This window comes from Nyctibius grandis, chromosome 19 (assembly GCF_013368605.1).
Source record: "Nyctibius grandis isolate bNycGra1 chromosome 19, bNycGra1.pri, whole genome shotgun sequence".
Taxonomy (NCBI): Eukaryota; Metazoa; Chordata; class Aves; order Nyctibiiformes; family Nyctibiidae; genus Nyctibius; species Nyctibius grandis.
Window position 1 is genome coordinate 1271544 of NC_090676.1, and position 11650 is coordinate 1283193.

Genomic DNA, 11650 nt, shown 5'->3' on the forward strand with positions numbered 1-11650 from the left:
TCCCAGGCCTTCAGCTCACTCATCCAGCAAACCCCAGCAGCTTTGCAGAGCCACATCCCTGCCGTGCTGGGGAGGTGCCGGGGCCCCCACAGCGCTGGGCGAGCCCCGGGACAGGGACCCCCGGGGACAGGGACACCCTGGCCCAGCCCTGCTCCGGGCTCCCCCCATGCTGAGCTAGTAAGAGAAGGCTTAAACCCAGACTCCAGACTAAAGATAAGTATATTAGTAAATGAACCGGTATTTTTTCTTTTTTTTTTTGCACAGAAGCTGGTAATCTAGGACCTACGTGTGAACGACTTTATATAAATATTTTTTGTACTTGGTTTACTCGGGTTGGTATGAGACGTTCTATTTAAGTTCCTTCGAACACTGTGGATACCCTGATGTGTATGAGTGGCAGAGGCTTTGTAAATTAAGAGACGTTTGTGTGAATAAAGCTGTTTGATGGGGTTGAAAAGCCACACACAACTTGAAACCTGACTTCGGTGCGTTTGTCCTCAGCCCCGCTGCCAGCAGTGGGTGTGGAGGGAAGGGCAGTCCCTGAGCCGGGGCGAGACCGAGGCCCTAAAGCTGTCCCAGCTCCATCCTGGAGAGCAGGGCCAGCTCAGCCGGGGCTGGGCTAGCTGGCCTGACCCCCGTGGCTTAGGGCACTAAACCAAGGCACGGCAGCCGGTGCCAAGCAGAACGTGGCTCGCTGGCACGCGGCACCTGCGGCCCTTTATCCTCGCCCCGGATTAGGATTAGCCCCGTTCTCGCTGCAGACACCAAGTAGGCCACGGTCTTTTCTCCCTTTGCACAGATCCTCTGCCCCAGCTCCCAGGTGAACAGACCAAAAACAAGCTGGTCACAGCAGCCGTGAGCCACCGCAGCCCCGTTTCCAGCCGGGACCTCCAGTGCCCCGGCTGACACCCACGACGGGACAAGCACAGTGAGGCTGAGCCGTGTCCTGCAGTGATGAGAAGTTTTCCTTCGGGCAGGGAACGGCCACCAGCAGCTTTCCGGGTGTCGAGCAGCTTGGGGCCACCCTGAGCTGGCGAGGGACACAGGGTGTCCTGGCATTCAGGGCCATGCACCACCGCTCGCCAGCCCTTGCGTAACGGCCCCGCAGCCTCGTGTGACCTGGGGCAGCCGCAGTGCCCGCACTGGGACGTGCTGGGCAGCCAGTCCTCCCCTCCCGCCCCTCCTCTGGCAGCCCCAGCAGCGCCGGCCGCGTGGCCATCAGCATTGTGCTCCCTAATCGCTGCCGACAGGGTCCTAAAATGGATGCTGTGGGGCTGGTGGGCCCCGGACAGAGCGATGCCAAGGGGCCAGAGTGATGCCAAGGGGCTGGAGCTTCCCCACTCACCAGCAGACAAGCAAAGGGGGGGCCCAAGCTGTGTCCCCCCCAGATTCCAGTGGGTTATCTCGGGGCTGAGGGGCACTGAGTGCCTGGCACTCGCTGCAAGAGCAGCCCCGGGTGCTCAAACATCCCCCCCCAGCCCCAGTCCTGCCCAGTGCATCCTGCCTGCAGCCGGGGAAGGGGCTGGGTCCACTCTGGTCACACTGGTAGCAAGTGTGGGACAAGCCCTGAGACTGTCCCTGTCCTGTGATGCATGCAGCCGCCGAGAGCGGCTGTGCCACCCTGCTGTCCCCCACCACCTGCGGCCACCCCCAAACTCCCCAGCACAAATGCAGCTGCCCCTCCAAGGAGGCTCCTTTTGCTCCCACGACTTCACAGAATCACAGAATCCATCAGGTTGGAAGAGCCCTCTGGGCTCATCGAGTACAACCATTGCCCTGACACCACCATGGCAACTAGACCAGGGCACTAAGTGCCATGTCCAGTCTTAAACCCCTCCAGAGATGGTGACTCCACCACCTCCCTGGGCAGCCCCTTCCAATGGCTAATGACCCTTGCTGAGAAGAAATGCTTCCTGATGTCCAACCTGAACCTCCCCTGGCGAAGCTTGAGGCTGTGTCCTCTTGTCCTAGCACTGGTTGCCTGGGAGAAGAGGCCGACTCCCACTGCACTACAACCTCCCTTCAGGTAGTTGTAGACTGCACTAAGGTCACCTCTGAGCTTCCTCTTCTCTCTGGTTTAAGCTCCACCAGTGACAAGGACCATTTTCCACCCTCCAGGTTCACGGCATCACACGCTTCTCTGTGACCAGACACGTACCGTGCTCCGAGCGCTCCCGCAGCCCCCGGCCCCTGCAAACGTGATAAAATGCAGCAGGAGCGTGGGGTCACCTTGCACGTGTGCCACCGCGCTGCAGGCGAGGAGCTGGTAAGGGCAGGTGAGCGCCTGGCACAGCCGAAAAGCTTTTCCCATCATTGACAGCGAGAGGTTGGTGTCAGTCACCGGGAGAAGCGCTCCACTCCGGGTTTGCTCTCTGGAGACTTGCTCTTGCTCATGCGAAGGGGGCTGCTGCGCTCCCCAGGGACGCTGCGATTACCTGGCAGCTGACAAAAGCCCCCAGCGCCAGCCACCCCCTGCCCTGCCGCCCCTTGGGGACCCGGGGAGGGCACGTGCCAGGGCAGAGCTGCACGTGGCAAAGGGGAGTGGGCAGCAGCGTTGGGGGGGGATAGGCAAGGAAACCCATGGTGGCCACCACGGCCACAGGGCCGGCCACAGTCCCGGGTGGCAGCTGGGCAAGCACCAACCTCCCCCCCAGAGGGGTTTAATGTCAGCTGCTGCGCCAGCTTCGCTCCCCCTCTCCCTCTCCCTGTTCCGATACCCAGCAGGAACATTTTCAAGAGGCTCCTCTCCAAGGCTCCGGCACTGCGCTGCACAGCCCAAGCACTAAGTCATCCAGCGCAAAGCACAAGCCCATATTTCTTTTAAGATCTCTTGAGCTCCTTAAGCAGCAGCCACTTCAGCAGTCCTCACCGGACCGCCGAGGCACCAGCTGCTCGAGCGGGTAGGATGAGAGCAAGGCCCGTTTTATTGGTACAGGGCTCGTCTCTGCGTTGATGAATAGCTCTATTTTACCCCGTGTCAGGCGCCAGCAAAGCAGAGGCTGAGCAGCTCAAGCTGCCGTGAGCCCACACACTCCGTTTAGCTGCAGATGACTCAGACGAGGCTCTTCACGCGGGCGGAGGTGACGGTGAGACACGAGGGGACGAACATGGCACGCTGCAAGGCAGGAGGGCGAACCCTCCTTACCCTCTGTCCCCCTCTTCGCTTGCAGGACAGTCACGGGGGGTCCCCAGCACAGGGACAGCCCAGCCCCGGTGCTCTGCTGCACGGCGGATAACGCCGTGGGTGGCATCAAGCTGTCACTTATTGAACACTTTTATCCCCTTGCACACAGCATCCCCCCAGCATCCCCAGCGCCAGCTCGGCCAGGAGTGTCCCCTGTGTGCATGGGACAACCATGGCCACCCCGTCCTCCCTCCTGCAGAGACCCCCAGGATGCCCAGGGGGGATGGAGCATGGGGAGCAACATCACCCAAACCACCTCCCGATTCCAACAGAGGCTTCTGGAAAGAAAGATGGCCAAGTCACAAAGGCAAATAGATTTTTTTCTCCACTGTCTGCCTCGAGTGCCCCTCTGGGGAGCTGCACAGGGTGCCCACCTTGTGCCCACCCCACCTGCCTGTCCCCACAGCAGGGACCGCACGTGGCAGAGGCAGCAGCTTCGCCCAGAGCCAGCCACAGCCCCAAGCGGGGACTGACAGCAGGTGACAACCAGGGGACAAAGCTGCAGGCTCAGCGAGTTTCCCACTTGCCATCTTCGCTCTCTCCCACATCCGAGCAAGAGCTGGCCCCCTCGGGAAGGTTTCCTGCATAAAGGGGCACGTGCACTCGCCGCTCGGGATCTGGGACACGCCGGCCTGCCTTGAACTTATGCTCAAGGATGTCTGTCTCGTGAGGTGCAGCGCAGCGCAAGGACACCCAACCAGGCTCTTGATGAGCTTCCAGCCAGATAAACGAGCTGCCGTGACCCTGCCCCATCTTCCTGAGCTGGATCGTGGGTAACCCAACCCCCGCGGTAGTCGCAGCTCAGCCGAGCTCTCACCTCTCATCCCGCACGCGGGTCTGGGTGCTTAGATGGATGTCACCGCTGGCGGAGGGAGGGTCTGTCTGCCCTAGGACTCCCCTTCCGTGCCCAACCTGTCCGGGCTGTCCAAGCATCAAACACCCATCGGGGAGGGAAGGAGAGCTAGCAGATGAAGACTCCTTTCCCGAGGCAATCCCGAGCAGAGCTCAGGGCTGGGCACAGACCAGGGAAGGATTTTGCCCCAAACCAGCCTCCAAACCCACAAACTTCTTGCCCTGCTGTAGGCAAACAGCCACCCCAAACTCCAGCAGGTCCAGGCTGCTGGGCTCCCTCTCAGGGTGCCCTCAGTGGGTGTAATGAGCTGGAGATAATTGGTGTCTCAGGGACACAATTAACTCCTTCCTGGCCTGGCCCAGCTGGGGCTCGTGCCTCCCAGGAGAGCAGTTCCCATCCTGGGGTTCCTTAGCAAACTTACACCCCTCTTCCTTCCCCAAGCGACCCTCTGAATCACAGCCCGATGAGCAAAGCGAGTTCCCTGACGTGTGGCGATGACTTAGAGTTGGGATATATCTGCAATGTGTAATTTATGTCAGGTATACGAGGCACCAGTGAAACTGGGAGCAAGCAGTGAGTAAACCAGTCACACCCTTGTGACGATGGGATTTGAGGCAGCTAAGTGCAGCCAGCCCTGCTCTGAATGTCCCGCTCCCGGGGGCCAGGCACACACGCTGAGATAGGGATGCTGTCCGGGGACACGGTGACACAGCCTCCAGCAGAGAGAGGCCCAGTGTGACCAGCCCCCTGTCCCTGGGACAGGGATCACCTCGACCCCAAAGAGCTGCTCCAAACCTGACACCCCCCTTCACCCACCAGGTCCCACCTGGCAGCAGCAGAGGGAGAACCAGGCGCACAGTCCATCCTCCTCCCCGGCCCTGTGACGGTTTCCTCTGGAGCCAATTACTGCCTCAGAAATGCAGGAGACATGAAATATGAAGACAGAAATTGCCGGCAACTTTTAATTTGCGTTCTGCCAATTTCTCTGTTCCAGCTATTGATTTTCCATAAAGATGAACCCCCGCTCCCCGCTCCCTCTGACAGGCACTATCTGGGTGTTTCGCTTACCCTGAGAGTGGAAATATATGTTTTATTAAGTGTCAGATCTCACTAATGAGAAGAGGGAGGAAAATCAATTGTCTGCTTACATCTTGATCTCAAAGACAGGACTAACAAGTTATTTTGATGCTGTGGGCAGGAGGACAGGGCAGGATGACAAACGTGGCAGACAACGCTGTCAGCCTCGCTGACGAGAGAGCGAGGGGAAAGGGGTACGTGGGATTTGATTTTTTTCACACACATTTGTATTTTATTAATTCAACGAGATTCATGGAGTGATATAAAATCCTGTAGTTGAATTTATCCCTGATGCAAAGCTACTGGAAGCAGTAAGATTTCAGCTGCAGACTATAAGCAGGTTTATGCTCATACTCCTAAAATCAAGACAGCGGCTCGGCTGGCTGTGCTGGTCAGGGCAGCCACAGGGACTCCGCTTTCCCGTGCTCTGCTTGGGATGAAGGTCAGCTTTTATGGCAATGAGGAATACGAGCAAGCTCGGTGGAAACATCTCTGCACAACTCCAGCAGCAAACCCCACCGCCCACCACGCTGTGCTCCCAGAAACTGCTTGGGTGACACCACGCCAGCTCGAAGGTAGCCACGCCAGCTCGAAGGGAGCCAAGCCAGCTCCAAGGTAGCCACGCCAGCTCCAAGGCAGCCACGCCAGCTCGAAGGTAGCCACGCCAGCTCCAAGGCAGCCACACTCTCCACTGAGAGCTACTAAATACAACCACACCATCACATCTTCAGAAGCCGTGGGATGGGAGGGTGCCGAGGGAAATGCTCACACAGCGCAAGCCTTGCTTTAAACTGCTCCCTGGGCACCTGGCACAGGCCCTGGCTGGAACAGGAGGCGAGGTTTGCTCGAGGGAGAAGGACAGGGCCAGTTCCCAACACACACAGCCTGTGCGACAGGGTCGGGCTCCACGACATGAGCATGAACATCCATTTCCCACCGAAACTTGCCGTTATTACCCAACACCGCTCTCTGCTAGCCCTCCCTGCCAGGCAAGGCTGCCAACCTTCTTTCACTCGTATTTGTTAGATCTTCCTTGTCTGTTAGAGAATCACACCTGACAACTGTATAGTTAATCTCTTGGCAGCTGTGAAATGAAATGGTAAGCTCCGGCTGCCTGGAGAAGACGCATTGATTTCTTGAAATGACAGGTCGCCTCCTCCCTTGACGTTCAAGCAGCAGCTCAGGGCTGGTGTTCGGGATCTTGCCTATCAGACGCAGCAGCTAAATGCACAAGACAGCGTTAAGGCTGAGCCCCGACCCAAAGATTTAATTGCAGGGAGTACGAAGGCACCTTCAGACACAGGACGCCTGGCCGGTTTGCTGATGAACACACCCGTCGTGGTATTGAACTTGCTGCTGTGATCTAGAGGAGCCAGACTCTCCTCCACAACAAAACAGCTGACTGGGCAGTCAGGTCCCACAGCAAAGCAGAGCAGGAAAAGCCTTCCTACCCAAAAGGAAGTTTGCTGCACTGAATGGAGCACTTTATATCCTATTTCAACACATCTCTTTAATAAGGATTATGTGTTTAAGTTAATAAAACTCCCGACACTTCGTGAAATAGCCTCAGTCTCACTGTGGAGAGCAAAGCACTGGAGCGTGTCTGGCCTCAGATGTAAAGGCTGCAAGATTTACCCTCGAAAAGCAGAAATACCACCCCCCCCCCAGCATGCCAGGAAGCCCAGCAGATCCCACTAGCACCCCAGAACCACCTGTCCTTTCCTGGGCAAATATTAACACCTGCAAAGCAGCAAAGAGCAAAGCTGGAGCCTGTCTGTGGGTCCCCAGATCTGCCCCACGCTGGGCTCAGAGCAGGTCCCAGGCAGTGAAGCACCTCGTGCTGATGATGACGGGCTAATACCCAGGAATTCAGGGCAGGGTCATTCACAATCCTCCTCCCAGGAACGCTACAGACTCAAAACCCCAGCGTGGTGCCCACAGTGTGAGAACTGAGGCAGCTGTGTGCTGGCACACGGTTCAGGCTGGATCTTAGGAAGAATTTCTTCCCTGAAAGAGTCATTAGGCATTGGAAGGGGCTGCCCAGGGAGGTGGTGGAGTCACCATCCCTGGGGGTGTTCAAAAAACATCTAGATGTGGTGCTTCAGGACATGGTTTAGCGGGCATGGTGGCATTGGGTCGATGGTTGGACTTGAGGATCTTTTAGGTCTTTTCCAACCTTAACAATTCTATGATTCACTGATTCACCGTGGCCACCTCGCAGGGCGCAGGGTGCCACGAGCACGACCTTCAGGCTTCCCAGGATGGAGCCAGCTTTTCTGCTCAGCGCTCTGAGCTTGCAGTTACCATTTTCTGGCTGTTCTGCCTCAGATACTTCATCCCTGTCTGCAGGGACCCTGGCTCGAGGCCGTGTCCTCGATGTTCACTGCTGAGGTTGGGGTTTTGCAGGGATGAGAGAGCTTTAAACCAGTGCCCAGTGAAGCAGCTCAGTCAGGGTCCCCGGCCTTGGAGCTCAGGCTCCTGAAAGGCTGAGGCCACTGCTTAGATCTGTGGAGCAGGGGGGAAACACGCTGGAGCAGTGGGAACATCACATGCAGGGAAGTAAAGCTTTAGAAATCATATTTTGGGTGCTGCAATGATCACAAAACCTGGTGTCACCAAACCCAAGGTACCGTGTGACCCCGAGGACCGGAGGGTGAGGGGGGGCTGCTGAGGAGCGGATTACTGAGATTTGTGGAGGGGAAGGTACAGATGGTGTTGGGGCCTATAGACAATTGGGCCACGTCCCCACAAACCACTGCTGCCAAGAGCAAAAGGCATCGCCGTGAAAAGCGGGGGCTTGGGGGAGACGTCGGTGGGTGCCGGGGGCTCGGCCCTGCCAGCCGAGGCAGGTGGAAAGAGAGTGCAGGGAGAGGGACCAGCACCAGTGTCCCCCCGGGAGGCTGGAGCCGTGTCCCCGGGGCTCCCTGGGCCTGGGCAGTGTGTGTGTGGGGTCCCCACGCTGGGCGAGGGCGGGCAGGGCCCTCCCGGCCCTCCACATCACAATGTGTCACCGTGGCAACCGCCGGGCACTGTGGGGCCACCGGGCCAGGCTGCGGGCAGCGCCAGGCTGGGCCGGGTCGGGGACAGAACTGCTGGACAGAGCTCCTGGAACTAGGTAAGGCAGCTGGGGCCATCCCGGGCCTGGCCCCCCAGGGCTTGTCCCCCAGCCCGGGGCAGCGTGAGGAGGACGCAGCGCGGGGGTGAGGGGCTGGGTTTGAGCCGCAGGAAGGGGTTGGGGTGGCTCTGGCTCCCGTGGGTGCCCCCTTCCACCTGCCAAGCCCTGGCCTGGGGCAGCCCAGGGCCACACAGCCCCCAGCGTAGGCGAGCACAGCCTCCCAGGCTGCAAACATAGCGGCACTACTGGGAAAAGAGCCGTTTCTGGCACAAAAAAAAATGATATAAAACCAGAAAGGGAAAACAAGGCCAAGGCCGGCTCTGTCTGTGGGCACACACAGCTCGAGGGAGCCAGAGCGCTCAGAAAGCAGCGCTGGCCCTGCTGCGCTGCATACAGGGATGCCAGGAGCTGGCACCACTTTGGTTTGGGGTTGTTTTTTTGTGGAAAGAAAGTGAAAAGGAAATACAGCTTGTGTTCTTAAGCTGACAGGTCTCTCGGAAAAAAAGCCGTGATGTATGAGGGAATTAATATAAATTGTAGTGCAGCTGGGGGCCAGACACCTGAAAGGTTTACAAATGCCTGAAATTCCTATGAGGAGGTATTATTAGTTCTGTTAGGTATTTAGGGAAAAGGAGGCTAAGAAAAATTGCTTTGTCAACTAGCTATCACCATCTAGCTGCTACAAGACATCTAGGAATTAAAATATCCCAGTTAGATACTACAAGAACTTAAATAATTATAACCAGAAAATTACAGAGAATCAGGAAAAAGTTACCTGTTGCTGATAGGTCTGACCGGGGTCACAAAAATCTTACTTTCAGAATTCTGTATTTATTTCTTTTTCAAATCAAGCATGTTCAGCTTGTGAAAGCCACGTGTTTCATTCTCTTACTGCACATTGTTTATAGACTTAACAGCGTTCTTCCACAAGAAAGCAGGTAGATCTTATGGACCATGGTGATGATGTAAACTAAAAACAAAGAAAGAGAAAGCAATATATCTCTGAAAACATTGTCAGGTTATGCCTCTCAATCCACTGTTGAAGGTAGAGGTGCCAGGAAAAATGCCAGCATCGCCCTTGAAAGCTGTTGTGAGGCGGCACTCAGCGTATTGTGTGGTTCTGCCTGCTGCATACCAGCTCGCTTGGGGGGCACCGAGGGTTAATTTGCATCACCAAGGTGATTATGTAGCTGTAGGAACTGCCTTAGAAGATGGGTCTCAAACCTCAACAGCCTGGCAGATTACAAAGAGAGAAAAGTAGACCTCTCCAGAGATGTAGAAGAATGGAAAGAAATTGCTTACAGTACAAAGGCATCTAATTAGAATGAAACAGAAGATAATAAGATAGGGAGGAACTTTGGCAAAGTATATCAGAGAATAATTCCTGACAGTGAATCCATTAAGCAGAGGTAGGACCTCTCAAGGGATGGCAGCAGGAGACCAGTTGGTTTGAATATATAAAAGTAGACTGTATAAAACATTAGAAACCATACAACTACAAAGGAAAACTCTTTTGGGACTACACCTAGTCTAACAGTTCTTTCCCATCTATAAATTTATAAGCTAAGCTTTATAATTAAGAGAGAAGAGTCACAGCCATGATTATACTCCCTCACAGCTGCTTTTCCTTTGGTTCTTAATGTTGTTATTGCTCCTTTCTTACACAGCAACTGAACTTTGGAACCATGGCTATGATTTTTAATGACTTTGAAACCAGTTCGGAGGGTACTGCGCCCAGCGAAGGACAAGACCGTTGCCATCTGCGAGCAGTACTTGGAAAAGAGAAACGATGTTCTGCAGTTCCTGAACTCCAGCCTGAGCCTCGACCAACTTCAGCACCACCAGAAGGAAGTTGATCTTCTGAAGAAGTGCTACTTCTACTTGGACATTGAGCCCAAACAGGTCAACAGGAGAGTCAATAACCATGAGACGTGTCATACTGACACCTTGGAACTCATAAATTTCGTCCAATTACAGCAGGTAAAGAAGGCGGGAAAAAAACCAGACTGAAATCCAGCTATTGCTTTTAACTGATCTGTTAGAACAACTGGAACGAGGTCGGGAGGAGCTGAGCTGTTACGTAGAGACCTGGGACATGGTAACTTTCCTCTCCAGGTGGGACATGATTTCGCAGAGATAGTTGAAGCTCTCCGAGTGTGCAGGAACTTTCCTTTCCTTGAAAGTGCCAGGAAGGCTCTATGTGAAGCAGCATTTGCTGTCAGAGGTAGCTCTGGGAGGTGCTGGAGTCCCCACAATTACGCTTTCTCTCTATACAAAGATGCCACTGATTTTTGATCGAAGTGAATCTCTTGCACACAACAACTGCGTCAAGCTCAAGTGGTTCACTGAAAATGAAGAGCCACAACCTGAACCGTGTGAAGTGCAATCTAACTTAGTGACAGATAGGAGTAAGATAGAAGTGGGATACGCTAGGAGCCAGGAGGTCAACTCCAACACGTGTGTATTCCGGAACCTGCAGCCTGGCAGATCATACAAATTCACAATTAGAAGATTACAGAATCCCACACTTGTCTATGTAAACTGGCACGACAGCATCACATTGACAACAAAAACTAACACTGTTGAAGATGTGGACGGCAGTGCTTACGCACAAGAAGGGTGAGGCAGCACACAAGAACATTTTTCTCATCCATTTGAAAACACAAATGAGAAAAATTAAAAGTAAACCATACTTTAAAACATTCTGTGTCAAACTGAGCTCGTTCTGTTTTCAACAACGATTTTACAGGCACCTTCCCCAAATCTTCCCAGGTTAACAGTAACCCATCCCAAATTTCTCACACAAAATAACATCCTTGGGCAGCATTTGGGACTGCCAGAACTCACAGGTGGGAGCAGCTGGAAGCAGGCAGTCTTGCAGGACACCTCGGGTGCAAAGCACAGGAGACAGAAGCATCTCCATCATCCAGTGCTTTCCACCCACTGAAAGATGTCCAGTGCCAGCTCCTTGAAAAGATGTTTCATTTTTTTACCCCAAGTTTTCTTTTTCCCCATGTCCTTCCTCCAAAACACCTGAACTGAATCCTAAGCTCTTCAAATCACTCACCCTAACTTACCTCAATCTCTGGTTCCTCTCACCCTCTACACCCTGTGCCTTATAGCTACCGAAGCGTGACTTCATGCCCACCCCTCTACAGTGCGTGAAAAGATCACTCTGATTAAAAAAACAACAACAGCAATAAAACAACCCCAACCACTCCCCCAATCCCCCCCAACAAACAGGGAGGGGTAACACATCCACACGACCAATATGTAGAAAACAATCTTTTCTGCCATGTACAGCAGTCAACACTCATTTTCTTTTTTACCATTTGCTTCAGTCCCAGTATAGCTGTCCCCAAACAGATTGTAGTCAAACCATCACATAAACAGACCTTTTAGTAATAAAATTTATTATTTA

At 54.4% G+C, this 11650-nt stretch overlaps 1 protein-coding gene across 1 annotated transcript; it reads left to right on the top strand.

The window, feature by feature from the left end:
• Window positions 1-3047: 3047 nt before the first annotated feature.
• FNDC11 (fibronectin type III domain containing 11) lies at window positions 3048-10852 on the top strand. Its single transcript, XM_068416476.1, is given in 4 exon segments — window positions 3048-3086; window positions 9897-9976; window positions 9978-10224; window positions 10226-10852. Coding segments are annotated over 4 exon segments (993 nt in total).
• The last annotated feature ends 798 nt before the right edge of the window (window positions 10853-11650 follow it).